Below are 23067 nucleotides of genomic sequence, written 5' to 3'. Positions count from 1 at the left end.
TGTCAGAGAACTGGAACCACTAAGCGCTGAGCCTTATAGTGACTAAGTAACTGCCAAGATTTATACCTATTTGTGACTAAAACTCTGCCAAAATTAGTGCCTTTGCCGTAGGCATTAAGCTCTGGATTTCCTAAAATGTATTCCAAGTCTCTATTACTTTTCCCCCTCTTCTCTGTGTCACCCACAAATGGAGCCCACCATATGGTCAAGCTCCATAAACTGGACCGATTATCCTACAAAGTACAAAGACTGTAATGGTGCTAGCATGTTTAAACCATAAGCGGGTCCAAAAGTGTTGAAATAGATAAAAGTTTTATGTCTCCTCGTTTTTTATAATTTTTTCCAATTTTTCTTTGTTTTGCACTACTGTCCATGTAATGAACATGGGAAAATTGCAATTTTCACATTTGCCGACATCTAGTGGCAAAGCAGATCCCACTGCATTCCGATCACAAAAAAGACATAACTTTTACAGTGAATTTTCAGGACAAAGATATGGATGACCTTTCCATAGTTGGGATCTCACCTTTGACATCCCACCAAGACTTAGTATAAGTGCACACTAGTGCAGATAGCTCAGGATCCACCATTTACAATAGGCGATGCACTGCCCAGGGTCAATGAGCCACCAAAAATATACAGGTACCAATGTGGCTTCTGTAAAGAACATCTCTAAATGCTGTTAACAACAAAAAATCTATATTTTGCAATTAGTTAAAAAATTGGGTGTTATATAACAGTACTTGGACAGGACTAATGCTAAAGCTAGCTGCTACATTGTATATGTGGCTATACACACTGCAGCTACTTATATTAAACTAATTGTGAACATCATGGACAATCCCTTTAAGAGAGGATCTTATTGCTTTTGTATAACAGGGATTAGCAACAGGAACATAGGAATAGGAAGTAACATACAATCATGGCTCTTGGTGGTGTAGACAGACACATGGGTCAGGTAAGTGCTGTACTATGAGGCTGGTGCTACGGACACTACAACGGCTCGGGCACGTTGATGATTACTATGGATACTGAGCATTTTATCGGCAAGAACATCTACTCCCATGACCTATGATGATGAATGATTAGAAACGGCACATATGACGTCATTACCTCCCCTAACATTAGACCTATTACCCTGAAAAGTCAATAAACAAGGAGATTGTACACCTATACCCTTCCTATGTCTCTGCCCGACTATGCCCATGCTCAGATGTTAATGAGTGGGTGAGCGCTTGTGCGTATATGTTGATGTGTCCCAGGAGCAGATGGCCGTTATCTCTTCTAATAGTCCCATTGGTTGTAGGACGATCCCATTAATCAGCATGTTATGGCAGAGCAAATGTGTTTACTAGATATTGTATGCACATGCTGAGATCAGAGGTCAAGCAGGACAATCGCATGCAACAACATTGCCCATACACATAAGCATACCTCCCAACCACCTCCGATCCGGCGGACCATCCCACATTTAAGGCTCTGTCCCGGACACCAATAGAGCTGAATACAGAGACAATGCAGAGAGCTGTCAGCTTTCTATATTATCAATGTGCTTCTGGTACTGCTGTGTGTAGCATAGGTCGCGGCAATGTGATGATGTCATCCCGCCTGCCGGCTTCAGTGTTCCATACAGCAGCAGTAGGGGAGAGAGGAGGAGAACTGCTGCCGGGGAAAGGGGAGAGGTAAGTAAAACAATGGGGGCCTGGGGGAACAATATGAGGGGTAGATGCAGGGGGGGTGTTAATATGAGGTGGGGTTTTTGTAGGGGTGCCTAATATGAAGTGGAGCTCTTTTGTGGGGGAGTAAATATCCAATGTATAAAGGCCACAAATACAAGAAAAGTCTCACCCTAATTATTAAATGTTCATTCAAACAATAAAAAAGGTAAATCCTCAGTGTAAAAGGCACCTTAAACAGATTTGTTTCTTGGTCATGGCTTGAACTTGGTAAATATAAAACAGAGTTTCAAGAAACTGTACATAAATCAACTACAATAAAATCTACTAATCTCTACTTTTTATATATATTTTATCATCCCTCCTTCCTGCCTAATCTGTTTTCACACTTAGAAATCTCTGTTGAATTACGAGCAATGGAGAAGTATTAGGAGTCAGATTACATAGAAGTTGTGAAGAAATGAAGACGTGCAACGGAATCAATAGTTTTCCTACTGTACACACATTGGACTACTGATTTCTACAAAGTTTGTTAACAGATGGTGCGCATGAGGAACAATGTTCACAATTACTTGGAGTGGTCTGTAAGCAGGGTACAACAGGCTATGAGCAGCAAACTCAAAAACTGAGAAGGTAGAAAAGTCCAAGCTGCCCGACATCTCTGTAAGCAGGGTAGGTTCCTAACCGCTATGTGGGTGGTCTTCTCAAGTCTTATCTTACATCCCTGGGTAGCCAAGTCTTACTACCACTTGTAGTTTTTTTTTACTTTTGGGCTTGTACGTCCTCAGTTGGGAAAATGTCTGCTTTGATTCCAACTATATCAACAAATCTCCCAACATCTTCTTTGTTACTTCACTGGTTTTCCCTCAGTGATGTCCCGAAGGCCTCATGGGGACAGGTCCTCTTCATACACAGATCCATCCATTAGTATAAACCGACAACCTCAAAACAACTGGTAACACCAGACTGGTCCTCTGCCCAGGTCCTCTCAGACGTTTCCCTCTCCTGAGACCACCAGGTTACTAATATGGCCTCACAGCATACGCTCCATGCCAAATACTACCCCTTTACTTACTTGTTTCCACATCTACTCATAATGATGAGTCGCAACCTTCAAAGCTACAACATCCAGCACCACATCCACACAGGTCTATTTGTCCTTGGTTTCTGCTGACACCTCTCTCTGCAAGCTGCCATCTAGGATACCTTATGTCCTGGTGTCAACTTCTCAGTCAGAGTATGGTGGCTTTGCCCAACTTATTTACTACAGCCGGTGAATATATGCCCGATTCTACCTTCCATATCAATACACACAAATTCTACATTTTACCTAAAGTCATATAAATATATATATATATATATATATATATATATATATATATATATATATATGGATGAGAGGAAATTTCATATATCTTTCTACCTCCACCTTAAGAATACACTATGGAGCAGATTTATCAATCAGTCTGAAAGTCAGAATATTTCCAGTTGCCCATGGCAACCAATCACAGCTCAGCTTTCATTTTACCAGTGCTCATGAATATTTTAAAGGGGAGCTGTGATTGGTTTCCATGGGCAACTAGAAATATTCTGACTTTCAGACTGCTTGATAAATCTGCCCCTATATTTTTTGCTAAAGAGAGACTGCATGGACAAAGAACCATTAGTAATGCTTCCAAACCTAAACAATTCGGCAACTTGTTCTACTTTATTGTAACCTTTAACAAGCCGCTGATATCAGGCAGCATCAGCTCTATGCATAGGATTAAAGGACATCTACCATCAGGATCAAGGATTGTAAACCAAACCCTCTTTTATCCTATTATGCCTTTGTTTTTACATAAAAAAGATTTAAAAATTATGCCAATGAGCCTGAGGGGCTCCAGGCTCCATTGATGTTAATAAAGCCTGGAGCTCCTTAGGCTCATTTACATAATGTTTAAGGCAATTTTTTTGTAAAAACAAGGGCGTAAGAAGCTTAAAGAAGAACAGATCATGCCAGAGGGGGCATACACCTACATGTCAGTGTGCTTGGTTTATAATCCTTCATCCTGGTGGTAGATTTCCTTTAAAGGACATCTATCACCAGATCAAGGATATTAAACCAAGCACACTGATATACTGGTGTGTGCCCCCTCTGCAGGATCTGCTGTTCTTTTAGTTTGTTATGTTCTGGTTGTTACAAAAAAAGGCTTTTAAAATGATGGAAATAAGCATAAGGGGCTCCAGGCTCCATAGATTTTAATGGAGCCTGGAGCCCCTCAGGATCATTTGCATAATTGTTAGAGCCTTTTTTCTTAAAAAACAAGGGCACAAGAAGCTAAAAGAACAGAAGATCCTGCCAGAGGGGGCACACACCAGTATGTCAGTGTGCTTGGTTTACAATCCTTGATCTGGTGCTAGATGTCCTTTAAGTTCACTGCTCGGATATTGTCTGTACCAGTAGTAGGTGGCATCAGTACTGTTCCCATTGGAAATAAAAACAGAACTGCTTTAATTTCAGGGTCCCTGTGGTTACTTAGCAGCAAGTTTATAGACTGCATATTATGGATGTCTTCATGATACTTTGGACCATCTAAGATCGAGCATGGACCATTATGAAACCCTCTGTAGATGACAACTTGATCTGTTATGTGACTTTAATGGTAAGTGGGAACCACCAGGGATGTTCCTATAAAAATTTCATTAGACCTATAGAGGCCTTCTCATTAACCTACTCCTTATTATAGAAACCTGGAAAATTCTTAATTTGAACATAGGCTAACTGGATGCCATAGATTGGGTTCCCGCATTCAGGAGTCCTCTTTATTGGCCAGAAGATAAGTAGCAGTCGTTAATAAAAAAAAAGACATTTCTTGTAGTTTGCACCTGATTCACCGATGTTATTTTGAACCTTGTTATTTGCCAATTTCAATAAAAGTTTATTGAACAGAAAAAAGGCATTTCTGAAGATGGCTATGCTTGTGGAAGGGCGTCAGTACATTGTTCTCACACAATGTTTTCTGGTTGTCTCCCATAGAAACATATACTAATACTAATAATACTCTCTGCCCAATGAGAACACTGGATGCTGGTAATTTACTGAAGTTTAGTCCCAGGCTGCAATAGTCAGCATAAAAGTGTCTGCAATGAAGCTTTATCGTCAATCCATTTTCCGTGATAAACCAAAACTACAAAAATTCAATTCTAACAAAAAAATACTTTGTCTGGAGTTACACTTACAAAATATACCAGTTCCGATACAGATACAAATTCAACTTAAGAACTTCCAGAAGCTATCCTGTACGTAACCCGGGGACTGCAAGTACTAGTGTTTTTAGATACTGTATGTAAATAACAATGTACAATACCAATAAAGATGTTGAAAATTCTCACCTTCTGCATCTGGGTGACCTCCATTCTGCCCTTGTTATCCAGCATGAGGACCGGAGAGTGCAGGTAGTTTTCTAGCACAGTACTTGAAGCCTCTGTCCCTGGTGCTGAGATCTGTGCACCGCCCCAATGTACTTCTGCAGGGATCCTGCCCTCCTAGGACTCTGGGGTTAATAGAGGATGCCAGGGTCTGCCCGACGCCAAGTACTCCCTTCTCTTCCCACCTGTTGCCTCCTTCTGCTAAAGCCACACCTCGCTCTACCACCGACAAAACCTTACCCAACTTATACTTTATCAAACATGACCAAATTCCATCAATAGGAGGCAGTGACAAGACCCGAGGAGGTCCCCAGGCTCAGAGATAGTCCAAGCCCCTTCTCCTCTACTTACAAACTGCTGGCCTGAGCTCTTTATATTGAGAGAGCGACGCACAACTCATTGAACATACGTTTAGTATTTCTCCACCTATTAACCCATTCATCACATTTTGAACCTAAGACTTTTGAACCTCTTTTTTTTTTAAATCAGATATTTTTTATTTTGTTTTGTAAAGTTTATATATCAAAACAAAACCAACAAAGACAACCCCCTCATCCCAATCCCTACCCCCATCCCTCCCCAGATGAAAACCAATGTCCGTGGCATCCAATGCCTTGCAAGGCATGTGCCCCAGTTCTGTAGTAACCGGGTAAATAAGTCCATAAAAAAAAAAAATTAGTTATTACGTTTACAAGACCATACATTTTTAACAAAAGCACCACACCAAATCAGGAACAAATACACTTCAGTCTGTTGGCAGTCCTTAAACCCCAGCAAAATACAATGGAGTAGACACAAGTTGGCACACTCAGCGACACTGAAGGCTCAGGCCAAAAAGTTACGGAATAGTCTGTCTTGCAACAATGGGCCCAATGTAGACTCAAATTTCTGGGTACGTTTTTGATAGACAAGCTTTTCTAAACTTATAGATTGGTTGACCCTGTTTTTGAATTCATATATAGTAGGAGGGCGAGAATCCTTCCAGTGAAAAGCAATCAATTTAAGGGGTAGTGTACTGCAGCCGTAGAATCGCCCTCCGGCACCTGCATTTCAAAATACATATAATCCTGGAGCAGGGTACATCAGTGTCACACACAGCGCTCCAAAATCTCCTGCCAATATCGCCTTAGCCGGGGGCAATTCCACTACCGGCTCTGGACTCCTGCCATTTTGGACATGTGTCATCTGCTGTATACCCCATTTTAAATAGCCTAGTGGGAGTGTAATATACTCTGTGGATGAGGTTAGGTTATAGGCACGATGTGCCTCACTAACAAAAGCTTTAGGTACAAGTTCCAAAACTTCATTCCACTGATCATCTGAGATAGTTCCCAGGTCCTCTTCCCATCTAAACTTTACTGTTAGTGCGGATTTTTAAAGTTGGTCGTCTAACAAGTACTTATAGTGTGAAGAGATGACACCTTTAGTATCGCCTCCCTTAGCTACCGTTTCTAGCACCAGATTGCTAGCAGCCTCTCAGAACCGGGTTATTTCGGTTCTGAGAGGATTTTGCATGTCAAATCTGCAAAAATTGATAGAAGCATGAATGAGGTAGAGAAAACTCTACTCTTAGTTGGTCGAACTGCTTCAACAATGACCCGTCCAATATGTGTACAGGCAGTCCCCAGATTACGTAGGATATATGTAAGATAGGTTCTGTGGGTTTGTTCTTAAGTTGAATTTGTATGTAAGTCGAAACTGTATATTTTATAATTCTAACCCCAGACAGAATTTTTTTTTAAATGTTGGATTCTCATCAGAAGCAGAATTAACAATAAAGCTTCATTACAGACACCTGTGATAACTCTTACAGCTGATTATTAGAACCTAGGGATAAAGTACAGTAATTTACCAACATCCAGAGGGCCATTTATAACTAGGGGTAGTCTGTAAGTCGGGTATTCTTAAGTAGGGGACCGCCTGTATTAAATGAATACTGTCTCTAGATGTTCAGCTGTGCAAATGGTGGTATTTTGTTCAATTCTGAATACAGAATGTTAGGCCACACAGTGGTATGAGATGTATATCCCTTCATACCAGGAATATGTCTCACCTTCTACCAAATTTTGTCTACTACTCTCAGTGTCGCTAAACATTCCTGTGACAGGTGTGCTTTAAGTAAACGGGAAGGTTACCATACAAGATACTGGACAACCCTTTTAAGATCCCTGCACGTTTGATTACTCTGATGCTAATCATTTTAATAGCTGGACCAATATTGTAGAGCATGTAGCCTAGCTACAATATTTGCTGTGTACTACTGACATCACCGAGCCCTGATTAGCAGCGTGTTGTATAAGTGACATCCACGGCCTGAATAACATGTCACCGGGTGACTGATGACACCTGCATTACTGTATGCGGCAGATCACTTCTGAGAAGGGGCTGAAGCAAGAACGTGTGTACACAGATGCATTGTCTTCACACCCCTACAAGTGACCCCCCCCCCCCCCATCACTGAAAGTTATTCGCTCTATTATCCGGCCACTACGTGTCCTAGTATCTGGCTGTGGACTTTCCAAGATTTCCTACACTTACACACTGAATGGATTACATGGCAAGTACAGGATTACTTCACAAACCTTACACAAGGAAATTGCACTGCAGTTACGACTACAATCAGCTTAGTGGTGGGGGTCAGTGTAACAATGGATATTTTGATATACGCACTTGATTTGGACATGTCTGGAAGTCCAGCTTTGTTCTCTGTGTAGTGGCTATCGTCGCTGCTATAACCTAAATAAGAGATGAGCTGTACTTCCGAGCCGCTATACAGACAATGGAGCTGGTATTATTATGGTGCCTGGAGTCTGCTCAGATTTTCAATGTATAGCCCATCAATCTAATACAGAGTTAAAACAGAGTTTGCAGATTCTTAGAGGAATTAAAAGTTTTTCTTCCAAGTTTAATTTCTATGCCTTAGTCACCGAATTTAGGTCTTGTTCTCATTAACTGATGTAGTTGAAGGATGACCATAGGTCCTGCTGCTCCATTCAATGTCTGTAAGACTGTCAGAAATAGCTGAACATAATGCTCGGCTAGCTCTAGCACATGGATGAAAAGAGTGGCATGACTCAATGGGGACAGGAACCCCATTCTCGTGATCAATGGTGGCCTAGTTGACAGACCCGCACCGATCAGATGGCCATACCTATCCAGTGATGTATATGCTTCTGATGAGATGTCGGATACAGTCCTGGGAAATCATCTCCCAGACCTCGTTCTGGAAGTCAGTGTACAGCTCTGGAATAATGTGGGGAAGCTTTGAATGCGTTGGTTTATAATGTTGCAGTGGTTCTGACCTGAATTTGTATCAGAGAAGCATGAGGGCCAGTCAATGCCTTCATCATCTAAGAATTGCCTTCACACTTGGGGCATTGACCTGCACTCGGAGAAACCCATAGACCACTGCACCAGCACAAGGTGTTACAATGGCTCATACTGCATTCGTGGAACTGTAAGCCAGTGGTGGCGAACATATGGCACGGAAGTGGCACTCAAAGCCCTCTGTGTGGGCACCCAGGCTTTCACCCCAGCACTGAGTTCCCCAGACAGCACTCAATTTAACCTTTTCCAGTTCCAATCCACCCAGGACGTGCTGTGATCAGTGCCATATTAAAGTGACACATTCTTGGCTTCCTGGGACTAAAGCAGGAGTGAGAAGGTGTGGACAGAGCCACATTATCGTTGGAGATCCTGTGCTCAGCATTTCTTCCTGTTCAGGGGACTCTGCCGGGAAGCTACGATAGTCCTTGGGATTTATCCTCCTTTCTACTGTATTTTTGTCCTCAGTACGCCGATACCACTGAATCACTGCTGTAACTGAAACTTCATGTTTTGAAGATCTTCCATGGATAAATCTTCCAAGAACATCATTTAAAGGGGTTGTCCCGTTTTAGCTGGTTAAGCCCTATCCACAGGATAAGGCCTAACTCGCTGATCGGTGGAAGCCTCAGTGATGGGACCCCCACAGATAACGAGAATGGGGGTTCGATGTTCCCGGTTGCACCACGAGATTGCTGGAGCAGCCAGTTACTCATGTGCGGGCTGCCCTGTTCTCCTTACAATTGCATCCCTTAACGTCAACGATATTGTTTCTGGATACAAAGCTGAAGACTTATAGTAGGACAAGCCCTAGAGGTCTGTGAGTTATAGGGTTAGCACTTATATAATGAGCAGAGATGAGCAGAACAGACGTTCCAGTTCGGTGGGTCCGCACATCTCTAACCCTTGGATCTACAAAACCTGGCAGATCCATTAAAGCCAGTGGTCCCTGTGTTATTGGCAGGTCAAGCAGAATCCCGTCACTCAGGTAATGAGCCATCATCTCCGGCAAACACTTCATCACCAGGATCACATAGCAACCTCCTCTCTGCCGGACACGTTTATTCATCCCTTCCCCCAACATCCAGAAGGAGGCTCTGACGTCAGGGTAAGGGGGATGTTGTGTAGATATTTATCCCCATAAAATAAAATGCTGATTCGCCAATATTCCAGTCTTTTGATTACGTAATCCAAATTCTGTGGTATTATGTAAAGTATCAATCCTGCTGAAAAGTTTGTGAACCCTTTCTAATTTTCACAATTTATTTCTAGGGGAACATTTTCAGCTTTCTACAGAAATTTTTTTTTTTACAGCTGCTTTGGAAAATCAAATAGTTTTCCACAAATATAGAATCATAAAGCATTCATAAGATACATGATAAAATGCTACAGTAATGGGCATCAGTCTGTGGGGCTACCTGAGCAGGCTGGATTTGGGTTTCTCCTAAGTAACCATTTATAGGGAACTTGTCACCAGATTTTCCCCACTAAAATACCAGCCCCCTCAGATAAGTTATGAAATGCCCTTCATAGAATTTCTTCTTACACGTGAAATCTCACTCACTACATATAAAGAAGTCATGTGAATAAGAGCAGAGAAGAGTCATCTTTTCCCTGTGATGAGTCAAGTTTAGCAGCTGCAGGAGAAGCATCACTTCAAACACCTCTATCTTCAGTTCTATAGCATCTAGATAATATTCTTTGGATACATATGAAAGATAAGAATCTCATCTTTAAAGTGGCATCAGGCTTGAGGTTCTGTGAGTTACAGAACCAGAGTTACAGACGGGAACTGGATCTTTATTTGCGCTCACATTTCCAACTATGGGATGAATTCATTAATGTGTGTCAGGCTCCAACAGCGCAGAGCTCAGCAACATTAGTCTTTTGATGAATCTGTCACAGTTTAAGACTGTTAAGTTCTACTTATAGACCTGTTTTTAGCTGATCTAAACTGTGCTGACAATGTGGCATACCCTCCTTACAGACTATTTTCCGTCCGACCACACCCCCTTTAACATGAAGTTATGTGCCTGAATCGACCAAGCGACATCTATAACACTGGTGCTTTCTTATGTGGTGGGGGTAATAATTGAAGAGCACTGGCACATAAGGGTTGAATGGTCTGCACTGCAATACAAAGCTTAGATGGCACAGTAATGGTTGGAGGGCATAGCCCTTTGTAGGATTAAGGGCAAGGTGATGAATGAAAGGCACAGTAAGCTCTTGCGAGCAGAGCCCTCACTCCTATTGCTTCATATGATTATGTATTTGTACCCCAGTGCGGTGGAAAATGATGGTGCTATATAAATATATCTCCATAATTATTATTATTATGCATTAGTTACAGCTGAACGATGTCATGACAGTACATACATATTTGGAATTGAAGGCACAGCAATGGGCAGATGGCACAGTAATGTATTTGTTGGGGGCATAATCATGGTAGGGGAGCAAAACTATATTTAGGATGGATGGCATACATCAAAGCAGATGTTGCAGTTATGTATAGGATAGGGGCACATCTAACGCACCAAAGCATGGTGGCACAGCAATGGTTAGCTGGAGTATAGCCATGTGTGGAGGCAACAGCAGTAGGTGAAGTAGGTACAGCCATGTATTGGTAGGGCGGTACAACCATATCTAGTTTAGAGGGCACAGAAGCAGATGGCATAGCCATTTATACACATTTAATGCACCTGAGAGTTTAAGGGCACAACAATGATGGCAAAGCAAGTTTCAATGGAGTACAGGTATCTGTGAGATGTAGGGCACTGTAATGGGTGGATGGCACATCCATGTGTGAGATGTAGGGCACAGTAATGGGTGGATGGCACAGCTATGTGTGAGGTGGTGGGCACAGTAATGAGTGGATGGCACAGCCATGTGTGAGGTGGAGGGCACAGTAATGGGTGGATGGCACAGCTATGTGTGAGATGTAGGGCACAGTAATGAGTGGATGGCACAGCCATGTGTGAGGTGGAGGGCACAGTAATGGGTGGATGGCACAGCTACGTGTGAGATGTAGGGCACAGTAATGAGTGGATGGCACAGCCATGTGTGAGGTGGAGGGCACAGTAATGGGTGGATGGCACAGCTACGTGTGAGATGTAGGGCACAGTAATGAGTGGATGGCACAGCCATGTGTGAGATGTAGGGTACAGTAATGGCTGGATGGCACAGCCATGTGTGAGATGTAGGGCACAGTAATGGCTGGATGGCACAGCTATGTGTGAGATGTAAGGCACAATAATGAGTGGATGGCACAGCTATGTGTGAGATGTAAGGCACAATAATGAGTGGATGGCACAGCTATATGTGTGAGATGTAGGGCACAGTAATGAGTGGATGGCACAGCCATGTGTGAGGTGGAGGGCACAGTAATGAGTGGATGGCACAGTCATGTGTGAGATGTAGGGCACAGTAATGGCTGGATGGCACAGCTATGTGTGAGGTGGAGGGCACAGTAATGAGTGGATGGCACAGTCATGTGTGAGGTGGAGGGCACAGTAATGGCAGGATGGCACAGCTATGTGTGAGGTGGTGGGCACAGTAATGGGTGATTGGCACAGCTATGTGTGAGGTGGAGGGCACAGTAATGGCTGGATGGCACAGCTATGTGTGAGGTGGAGGGCACAGACAGTATTGGGTGGAGGGCACAGTAATGGCTGGATGGCACAGTCATGCATTCTTTGGGATAAGCTGATGGCACAGTGATAATTGGGCACACACTGGGCATGTGTTGGTAGAAAGCCTCAGTACTGGGGGTATGGGAGCGATGCTAGGTGTGCCCACAACACCCTGGCATCCCTCCTCCCTCTATCAGTCACACAGCCAGGCACCACGCAGTCTCTCCCAGGAACCTTTCTCCCGGAACCACTTTGCAGCGCAGCGTCTTCCACGGGCGGAAGCCATTCTGCCGGGACGCACATCCGGTTTGTGACGTGTAACGGGAAGGGCCGCTTCCGTGGCCGGGAGCGAAAGCAATAGTAAGGCCGAGCTACAGGAGGGCAGGAGAGCGGGGAGGAGAGCACAGGTGAGGAGCCGGGGGCATGTTAGTGTACACAGGATATAGCAGCCGGCTGTGTGTGTAACCAGTTATTGTGCCCCCCTACAGGAGAAGGAGCCATGAAGCTGTACAGTCTGAGCGTCCTGTATAAGGGAGACTACAAGGTCCATCTGCTGAAAAGTGCCTACGATGTGTCCTCCTTCAGCTTCTTCCAGAGGTCCAGGTAGGACGCGTCCACAAGAACAGCTGGTGTGCATCGCATCCAATCACAGCACAGCTTGCATCTTTCAGGAGCAGAATGTTAGATGAAATCTGCACTGTGATTGGTTGCTATTGGTAATAGCATAGTAACAAATCTTGCCCTGGTGGGAAGTGGTTAAAAGGAATGTGTAGGAGGATAATAGAACACATTATAGGACACATCCTATGAAGCCAAGGGCTGTATACTGGTATATAATATCTCATTGAATTATTTGTTCTTTTGCTTCGGTGTGTCTATGACAACACTTCCTGCTCATGTATCCAATGAAATTTGGGTAATTCTCCTCCCTTCAGACCTCGCACCAGGCATTATTCAGTGAATTCGCTTTGGCTGGAGTGTTCCTTTTAAAAGCACACATGATGGTTACCATTTAAGCCCTATGATTACACTCTTGTCCTAAAAATGTATGTCCTACTGTGACTTGGGAAAACTTGCAATAACAATATATTACTTTTTGCACCTATATAGTTATATAAAGGGGAATGTGGAAACGCAAAAGAACTGCCACTTACCCCAGTCTGGTTCATGAGGGTCATAGGACCCACTTTGACCAATGACTGTCCTCCTTGAACCTGGAGACAGCACTGAAGGTGCTATATGTTTTCCTGGCCTAAATCCACCAGTGTGATTATTGATCTGAATCTACACACAAGGCAAAACTTAAAGTTGGCAGAATTGTTAGATTCAATAGTTATAAGGCAGTGATGGCGAACCTTTTAGAGACTAATTGCCCAAACTACAACCCATACCCATCTATCACAAAGTGCCAACATGGTAATTTATTCCCTAACTTATTGCTCCCTGCTCTGTTCTAACTTTCAGTTGTATTAGTGTTCTGAGGACACTAATACAGTAGATAGAATGAGGACTAATTCCAGAACAGGAAGAATTTTTTTGCCCGTAGAAGGAGCTGCATTGATAATTCCAATCTGTCCCACTCCTCCTGTAGTCCCAAGCAGCGCTGTTGCTTTATAATAACATTGAGCGTGACAAGTCCTTGGCTGCCTGGACGTGCAAGTAGATACCTTGAGTCCTCTTTGGTGATGACCTGGGTGCCCACAGAGAGGGCTCTGAGTGCCACCAGTGCCATAGGTTTGCCACTACTGTTATAGGAGATCTGCATCCAGTTTATATATTTGTCATTCATGCTTCATGGATTTATAGCATTTCCTGTCCTGAGGTGTTACTGCACTATGTAGACCCCCTTTCCCTAGTGGAGTTAGACTGTCTGTCATTCTTTCTACTACCAGCTTTTTCCAGTTTAGTGGATTAAGTGATATAAAAATGTTGCAAAACTTTTTTGCTCAAGGAAGGCCAAAAAGTCTTTAAAACTATATTCAGATTTTGGAGAGGAAATCTTATCAATCTCTTAGTGGTAGTGCAGCCTCAGGACTTTGATCTTAACACAGATGTTTAACTTTATTTAAAAAAAAGTCTCCATTTTAAGTCAACATGGGGCATTATTTAACAATGCCATGGCAGGTCTCCTCGTGTGTTTTACAGTGGTGCTGGTGTCATTCCAGCCCTGATAAGCGCCTTGTACTTATTGTCGGTCAGGGGCCATGGTACATTTTGATAATGACTTTTTATTTCTCCTTATTATTTACAGTGTACAGGAGTTTATGACATTCACCAGCCAGCTGATAGTGGAGCGGTCAGACAAGGGAAGCCGCTCGTCTGTGAAAGAGCAAGGTGAGTGTGCGAGAAGTAGTCAGCTGTGCTGCTATTTAGACATTAAAACTCTTATAGGGTTGTGGATATCTCTAGATGTTAAAGGGGTTATCCGGGTTTAAAAAAAATTTTATGGCCGGGCTGGGGAGGGCTAGTTAAACATAATAAACATGGACTTACCTCCTCCGGCGCAGCTGATGTCCCGCGACGCGGTCCCTTCGATCCGTGCCCCTGTCTGTTTACAGGGGCACGGAAGCCGCGCACAGGGAGCTTCTGGTCCACGATGTGGACGGCTCCTCCCATCCGTCCCTATCTCTCAGCATTGCAAGCGCTGGGAGATGGTGCGCATGGGAGCATCCGGCCGGCCGGAAGCTCCCTGTGCGCCGGTGTAATGAAACCGTCGCACAGAGAAGACCGGCCGCGGCGCGGGACATCGGCAGCACCGGAGCAGGTAAGTACATGTTTATTATGTTTAACTAGCCCTCCCCAGCCCGGCCATAAAAAAATTTTTAAACCCGGATAACCCCTTTAAAATGACATTTCCAGCATGTTTGACAATATGTAACAATTCAGTGAATGCTAGTTTTGCTGAACTTTTAATTTCTACTTTTTGGCTTTATACAGAGTACCTCTGTCACGTGTATGTACGGAATGACTCTCTGGCAGGAGTAGTGATTGCCGATGCAGAGTACCCTCAGAGAGTCTGCTTTACCCTTCTGGATAAGGTAAGATTGTTTTGAAGAGGACCTGCTAGTTCTCTTTACCCCACTTCTTCATGATTTACTGCATTCAACTATTCCTCCGGGAGATGTTTCTATAAAAAACTGCTGGGTGTCACAGTTCACCAGGTAAATGGTAAGGTGCCATATACATTAGTTGGGCATTGGGATGGGACACCTCCCCCAACTGGTATCTCATTTTAGTTTTTGTAATTTTATGCAAATTTGACTTTGAACAAGGGGTGTAGCTGTGTCTGAGGCCCTCTTCTGGTGCACAGAATTTAATTTAATTTTCTTTGAGGGGTTTTCCTAAGTATTTAGGTTATTTGCTATCCACAGGATAGGGGATAACAAGCTGATTGGTAGGGGCTGACTACTGGGTTAGAGTGATCCAACGGTCATCATAATTGGATTTCCTGCAATACATAGAACTGTATATGGGAGTGGTCACAGCACAGTGTTTGGCTATCTCCGTCACACCCATGGAAGTGTATGGAGCGGTAGGACACATGTTCACTAGTGAGAACTGGACCTGCAGTCACCAGATTGCTTGGGGTCCTGTTGTCATGATCAGTAGGGGTTCCAGCTGTCGTGATCGGAGATAACTTTATATAGTATGGACAACCATTTCGCTACAAAAAACACCATTTTCCCTCTTTTAGGTCCTTGAGGAGTTTGCCACCCAGGTGGATAGAATAGACTGGCCATCTGGATCTCCAGCCACCATTCAGTACAATGCATTGGACTCTCATCTTGCTAAGTACCAAGTAAGAAAATTCTAAGTTCTAAGAACATTATTATCCATAATACTGTGAGATTTCAATCACTCCATCAGTTATAGTTGTATAGTGTTTTGATCTTGTCAGAGGCCATGACCTATCTATCCGTGTGATTTTGCTGAACATTACATAGAAGCTGTATGTGAAGCCAGGAATGCGTAGTGTGGACTTTTACTCTGGACTTGAGCATATTTAGCCAGGAATTGGTGATGTGTGTATATATATATATATATATATATATATATATATATATATATATATATATATATGCCATGTATGTCCGTTGTCATCCAAGATCGATATAAAGAAAGTATTTGGATTGCACAGTTGGTCTCAGTATTAGTTGAAATTGATTGCTTATCACGGTTAATGGGAGCCCGTGACACTAGACCGGTGTACACACTATGATAAGAGGAGCTTGATTGTTATATGTTGATGTATCATGAGCACACGCCATCATGGCTACTATTGTAATTTCTGTGTCTGACCTGAGAAAGTGATCACATGGGTTAGTGCAGTTTGTTCTTGGGTAAAACGTTGGCATGTGACTTTATATATGATTTTTGTCTATTATTATTTCTGACTGTAACTTTAGTTCTTCATCTTATGGCAACTGATATGAGCGAAAAAATTCCTGTTCCATGTAATCTCGTTTCCTTCCCTTCATAGAAGGAATAGTGTGAGCTATTGCTTTCCTGTGACTGGCATTCCTGACATTTCAGTCTTTATAAAGGGGGTTATTGTCATCTGGGTAGTGACTGGCAATACATGTGGGGCACCAGGACACTGCTTGATCTATCATTCTACTATTGTTTACACTTGTCTGCATTATAATGGATCACATACCATGTATTTTTCTTTTTTGTTTCGGTCTTGCTACCTGTTTTTGCTTCATCTTCATGATGTTTGTTGGCTTGTACCACTGGCTATCCCTAAAGTGGCTGATAAAATAGAATAAAAGTTTCTGGTGTGCAACCTGTACACATCTCTCCTGAACCTGCCTAGTACCATGGCTTGTGCAAGCTAATTGGGATATGAATGTATGGATCTCTCCTTTCGGTTATAGTATCCAGTTATAGCCATGCAAATACAGGGGTCACATCTTTATACATAGCAGCAGCTGTTCCACCAAATAGGATTGGGGAGTGGATAGAGGTCAGAAATACCCCAATATAAAGAAGGTCCTAGAGGTGGCTCTAACATTTAACAACGCTACTACCTCTAATACACAGTAATCTTACCCTTGTCTTGTCTTTTGGGTCAAATTTATGGAAACTCTGGAAGGAATATGTTATCATGGATGTAGAGAATTTAAGTTGAAGCTCTAATGGTGATTTCCTTGTGTCAGCAGAAGTCCACGCAAGCACTGGGTGCAGCCTCACTGAAATGTAATTGTCTCCATAACTTGTCATGAGGTCTTGAGCATTAACTGCAGCTTTACAACAATGTCTGCTGCTGTCCACAAGATGATGAATTGTCTGTGGAGGGGGCACTCTGTCTTCTTGAAGGTGACCCTCAGGTCATTTAGGTTTTGGGGTACAGTTAGGAGCCTCTGTGGTGATTCTGCTCATTCCATAGGTTTTCTATGGGATTCAGGTTTGGAGAAAGTGCAGGTTGCTCCTTGTGAGGTCTCCATTCAGCAGCAGCCATTCCCTAATGATGGGACCTCAATGAGCTGGTGCATTGTCCCACATGAAGATGAGATTAGGTCTGTGTTGTTCATGTAACTGGGTTAATGATGTAGTGTGATCTTGTCATTGTACCATTAACAAAGGGAGAGCACTTCTGTACTGACTAGACTCCCATTCACACTGTAACACCACCATAGACTCATCAGGTGGCAACAATGGCAGATGCTTTGCACTCTCCTTGACATTTCTGACATTGTTGGCGGCCATCATTTCTGCCTGGCACTAATTGACTTTCATCAGTAAACAGCACTGAGGTCCACTAACCCATCCGAGATGATGACTGTGGCTGGCGGTGTGGTCGGGTTGTGGCCAAAGGACGTCCACTTTTATGCCTTACTGTCTTACTTTTACAAGCCTTAAATCCATAACTTTTTGGAGTAGTGTTTATTTATGGAATCTATTGTGTATAAGAAGGTCCATTACTCAGAGTAAGTTCTTCTTTAAGTCATAGATTTATAAAGTAAGTGATGGAAGCGCTGTGTAGGGCAGAGGTCCGGGCCATGGAGAGTGTGTACTGTACAGGAGGCGCACACTCGGTCCTCAGCAGATGCTGCCACGGATTCCCCTGAGCATGTTGTTTTGATGTTACTGGGGCAGAAGATCGGAGCGCTTATTACATTGTTAGGAGGCGGATCAGCAAAACGGTAAACAGTTGCCAGGAAATGTGCTATATGTTCTTGCTCTTATTTTTAGACGCACATTTTATTAAAGTGGCAGCGCTGTCTGTCTGTAGGTTTGTGGACTCCACATCTGCATGAAATTCGGAAATGGTGCAAGCCCCAAAGGTCATTTTCAGAGCTAACACCAGGCAGACCTAGGCCTCTTAAGATTTTAGGGGGTCCTCCACTGTGATTCTCAAGCAATGGCTATAGTATCTTTAGTTTTTACCTACTTTTATATTCTCAGAATCCTCGAGATGCCGATCCAATGAGTAAAGTACAGGCCGAACTGGACGAAACCAAAATCATCCTGGTGAGTAAAGGATAATACAGTAAAACCCCCTCCTGTAGATCACCAGAAAATAGCCCTCTTGTCTGGACCTGGTTTCTTCTTCTTTGAGACGGTCACCCTCCTAGAAGGCCACTTTTTGGTCACATTTTGAGTGGTGGTCTCGAGGTTCAGTGTGTTTGGCTGCGCTTCTCCTGACTTTCAGGGAGCCAAAGACTGGGATTTCAGAGGAAATCCGGTGCCTTCATCTGAGGCGTTTCTTGTGGCTCCCAGTACTCGTAGAGATGCCTCTGCTGTCTCCTAGGCCCAGGAGCGACATCATCCCCACCACGTTATGCCCTTGCCCTCTGTCCAATTCAACTGGATAGTGGTAGAACTTGAAAAATCAAGAGTAAAATTGTATAGTGGATACGCTTGAAAGCATTGTCTTACCACGGACCACCTGGTTAATACTAGAGCTGCCATGTCAGAATGTGCACTCCTGGGGGAATGTACAAGTAGTGATAGTGGTGTCTGATCTGTAGTGTTAGACATGGCCCACGTACAAACCCTCAACATAAATGACACCTACATTAGAGGTGGTAATTAGAGATTTGGGTTCGGCCATGCGACCTGAACATAATGCCAGATTGGCGGCCGACCAGCCAATTTGGCAAATTGACTTCTCCAGGAACAGCTAGCCATGGCTTTGATGGGCCCATGGCAGTTCCCCAGGCAGATCATAGCCATGACTATGCTAGGGATGTCAGCTTTCTGGATTGGCTGTTCTGGCTGCATTACATCCGGGTCAGGAGACCTAACGCGGACATAGTCTGTTCATCTTGGGTTCAAATCTTCTGGGAACACAGGTTGGACCTGTGGCACGTGATCTTATAGAAGAAAGGCAGAACATGATCACACATGCACCCAATCTACTGCCAAGTCTGCAGTGAACCTTCATGTTGTAGATAAGGATTGTCTTCTGGATGTGGCAGGTAGAACACTGCACGGCAGCACATCCTGATACTTGAATGGCCATGATACATATAGCATTTCTGGATGTAATTTACTTCTCTTGTCATTCTCAGCACAACACCATGGAGTCCTTACTGCAGCGCGGGGAGAAACTGGATGACTTAGTCAGTAAATCAGAAGTGCTAGGAACCCAATCCAAGGCCTTCTATAAAACAGTGAGTACTATCTACAAAAGAAACTATACTATACCTGTGTGTTGGACATTTCCCAATTGTCTGAATTGTTTCTTTATCATAATCTGATCACAGTGTGCCCCTACCAGGCATCACCTGTAATATTTGGGGGGGGGAAACATGACAGTACATATAAAAAGAAATCTACCATCAAAATCCAGCATGTATAAACCATGGGCACTTACTCATAGATCCAGGCACCGTGACTGTGGTCCTCTTGTCAGTATCCCTTGTTTATCTTGCATGTTTTTGATGGTAAATTTCCCTTAATAGGGGATGTTCTACTAATGAATGAAGCGGAGCACACACGTGTGCACTTTAACCATCGTTTACATGGGGTTCTCAGGGTCCATAGTCCTTGTGATCGCTTGTGGCCCCCACTGTCTGACCTGTAGGGATCTGTGAATAGGGAACAAAGGTCATTATGTCATGTCCCCTATGATCTGTAAAGCTCCATGGAATATGATGGCGCAAAATAAATAGATTATTATTGATATCTTGCTAAATCAGTGTCACTCCTCATTCCCAAAATTTAAGTTTTTTACTCCTTTTTTTTGGGGTGTTGGGGGTGATGATATGTTTAGAATAGATGATTTGGTTTTAATTCTTTTTGACCTCCTACCCTGTGTCCTCTCCCCTTAAGGCACGGAAGCAGAATTCATGCTGTGGGATCATGTGACGGAGAAGCAGCGATGGAGACTGGACGAAGGACAATGAACAAACACTAAAATATCAGGGCTGACGCACCAAATCGGCAAGCGCTCAGCCCTTCCCATCCCCAGCAGGGGGCAGTATAGGTGGTTACTGCTCTCAGGTCAAATTTGTTTTCCTTTTTCCTTCAATTATTTGGGGGGGGGGATTATTTTAGCATTACCTGTTGAAGTGTGAGACGTCGTGGCCCCCCTCACCACCAGTATGAAGTGACATCTCCCCCCAGAGGATTGTGCTGACCGTTCTCTGTCCCAGTACAAACATTCCCGTGATAGCGAGTACCGCCATGCGTTGTATGTGTGTTATAAGCTGTCACCGAGCTGCAGAGTGATGTTGAGTGACCTGGTAACTTGTATTGTAGTAACGCTATACTAACCCTGATGTTATCTCCTTGGATGGAAAGGGGTTAATTGTCAGTCTGCTTCTTCCTATAAGACTCATGCACTTGTATAGTGTCAGGGTATGTTATCCCGCCCCTTCCTCCATTTACCTGGACATGTCTTACCTGTGGTTAACCTTGTAGTATTTGCATTTTTTTGTTGTTGTTTTTATTCCTGGAGAACCCATTCTGGTGAAATTTTGACAAGTGGAGCACGATTCTGCCCCTCCATAGCAAAGCGACAGCCCGCACTCCACCAATGCCGAAGATCTCAGCGCTCCATTACCACCTTGTCTTATCCAAAAAATGAAACCTCTTGGCACAGCCGATGGATCTAGTCCCGTCACGTGGACGGTTATATTATCATGCTGTATAGATAAGTTATTGACGTGTTTCAGTGTTTTTATTTTGGGTTGTTTATTTTTTTTTCTGATCTCCAGTGATTTTGATTATTATTATTATTTTTTTTTTTCCAAATTGTTTTCTGATAAACTTGTATTTTAATAAAGATTGCCCAAAACTTTCTGTACCAAATCTGGATAAAAACACATTTGTAGATGTTTTGAAAGCTTTTTGTTCCTGTTTTATTCTAACTGAATCGCCTTTTATTATTAACACAGCAAAACTTTCCTTAAGTTTTCTGAGCTAAAAATATTAATGGCTTATCCATAGAATTTAGATTGGTGCGAATAAGACACCAGGCACCAACACTAGAGCTGTATGTTTTCTCTCTGATCTGTGGGGGTGCTGGGTGTTGGACCCCAACTCCTTCCTGGGTTCAGAAATTTCCCTTCAAAGACAGATTTCCCTTCTCTACTATTAGGAAGTTGAGAAGAAGATAAGAGGAGCCGTGATGGGATATGGAAGAGATGGGGAGATCATGTTGGGAGCAAAAGCCATTTTGTTGACTAGTCTGATTTCAGTCTTATTCCTATTTTACTATAAATTTTTCTAGTCCTACTTGTGTCACGTTTTCACATCCGATTTCCACAGCTCTGAGCTGATGGGATCCTATCGGCGGACTGTGAAAAACATCTGTGTGTGTATAGCACAATAGACTATCCATGAGTCAGAACGCACCAGTAAAGCTACATTCACGTCACGTCATAGACATCCAATGTATACCCAAAATATCCTTACTATGGAGGGCTAGGACGTATCCCACTCTAAACACATTCTGCCTCACCCTGAAAGCAGGAGGTGGAGCGACATCAGTAGCAGCCACTGATTGGTTTCTTATATGGGCAGTGACGTAATTTGGGACCTCCTACAGTGTATGTTCAGTGGAGGCTGAGGATGGATGCAATACAATTGTATTTGACCCCCATTGGGGGGTCTTTGAGAGACATTGCTTGCTGTGTCATGTCATCCTATGTTTTGCACAGTAAGCAGTGTGTACAGTATATGTACAGTATATGTACACTTAGGGAGCTTTCCTGGTGTATATGCTGAGTGGATGTAGAAAGCACCATGTGAATGTAGCCTTAGAGAAAATAATGCATAGGCCAGGGACCTAAGAAAAGAGAAGTGGGGAGCCAAGTCATGATGGGGCAACCTGTACCATTCTGGTTGCCTTCCTTGGGGGCCATTTGTCAATTTAATTCAAGCCTGTTTGTGTGTGTGTGTGTTTGTTTTCATGGGAGACCTTACAGTCATTGCCATTTGGGGGCAGGTAACTGCAGGGGTTCACCATCTATGAGCCGACTTGAGCCTCTTGCCTCCAGCAGCACCAACTTCAGTAAAATGGGGGGGCAGTATCATGGGAGCAGTCCCATGCTATAAAACAGGACATGACACCTAAAAATAGTGTCCATGCATTGGTGTGTGACATTGCATGGGGAACCCACTAACTGAAAAAAAAAAAAAAACTGATGGGGCAGAGGGGACGCCATTCTATAGTATAGCTTTCCTAACACAGCAGAGAGTTTAGAGTCATCCATGGGTAACTGTACCCCTGTGTGGTCCACGCAGTACACAAATGCTCCCTCTTGTGGCCACAAGGGCTAAATATTTTAAAATAAATAAGAGTTTTTATTATCAGAAATATGAAACGCCCAAAGAGAACTACAAATATTTACAGCACTTTTATATGATTAAAGTGTTTTTTTTTTTTTAAGTAACACATTTGCTTTAAATAGATATTTTCAAAAGTTGTAATTTTAAAGTCTCTCCACTAGTGGGGGCCACTGTATAATAGAAAAAGTAACAGCTCAGTTATTCTTCTATTTTTGTTAATTTACCAATGTTGACCCTGAGTACTTTGTTTCTAAAAGTGTCAGATTTTCATTATACCATGGATT

General features: G+C 43.1%; 3 protein-coding genes across 3 annotated transcripts in view; 1 reads left to right on the top strand and 2 right to left on the bottom strand.

The window, feature by feature from the left end:
• The window catches only part of GCK (glucokinase), a 33934-nt gene extending 21561 nt beyond the window's left edge, over positions 1-12373 (bottom strand). Inside the window, exon 1 of the mRNA XM_072149054.1 lies at positions 12275-12373. Coding sequence (XP_072005155.1) covers positions 12275-12343 — 69 coding nt within the window. The 5' untranslated portion in view covers positions 12344-12373. The remainder of the gene's footprint in view (positions 1-12274) is intronic.
• Positions 1-23067, bottom strand: part of MYL7 (myosin light chain 7) — a 173878-nt gene that overhangs the window by 29031 nt on the left and 121780 nt on the right. The gene's annotated exons all lie outside the window — the stretch shown is intronic.
• Positions 12321-21338, top strand: YKT6 (YKT6 v-SNARE homolog). Its single transcript, XM_072149056.1, has 8 exons — positions 12321-12447; positions 12529-12643; positions 14292-14374; positions 14978-15078; positions 15735-15839; positions 18449-18514; positions 19558-19659; positions 20321-21338. The coding sequence occupies exons 2-8, from the start codon at positions 12540-12542 to the stop codon at positions 20354-20356; spliced, it is 597 nt and encodes a 198-aa protein (XP_072005157.1). The 5' UTR covers positions 12321-12447; positions 12529-12539; the 3' UTR covers positions 20357-21338.

The sequence above is a fragment of the Engystomops pustulosus genome, chromosome 4 (genome assembly GCF_040894005.1).
Source record: "Engystomops pustulosus chromosome 4, aEngPut4.maternal, whole genome shotgun sequence".
Classification (NCBI taxonomy): Eukaryota; Metazoa; Chordata; class Amphibia; order Anura; family Leptodactylidae; genus Engystomops; species Engystomops pustulosus.
Note: the sequence above shows the minus strand (reverse complement) of the source record. Positions and strands in the feature narration are given on the sequence as shown.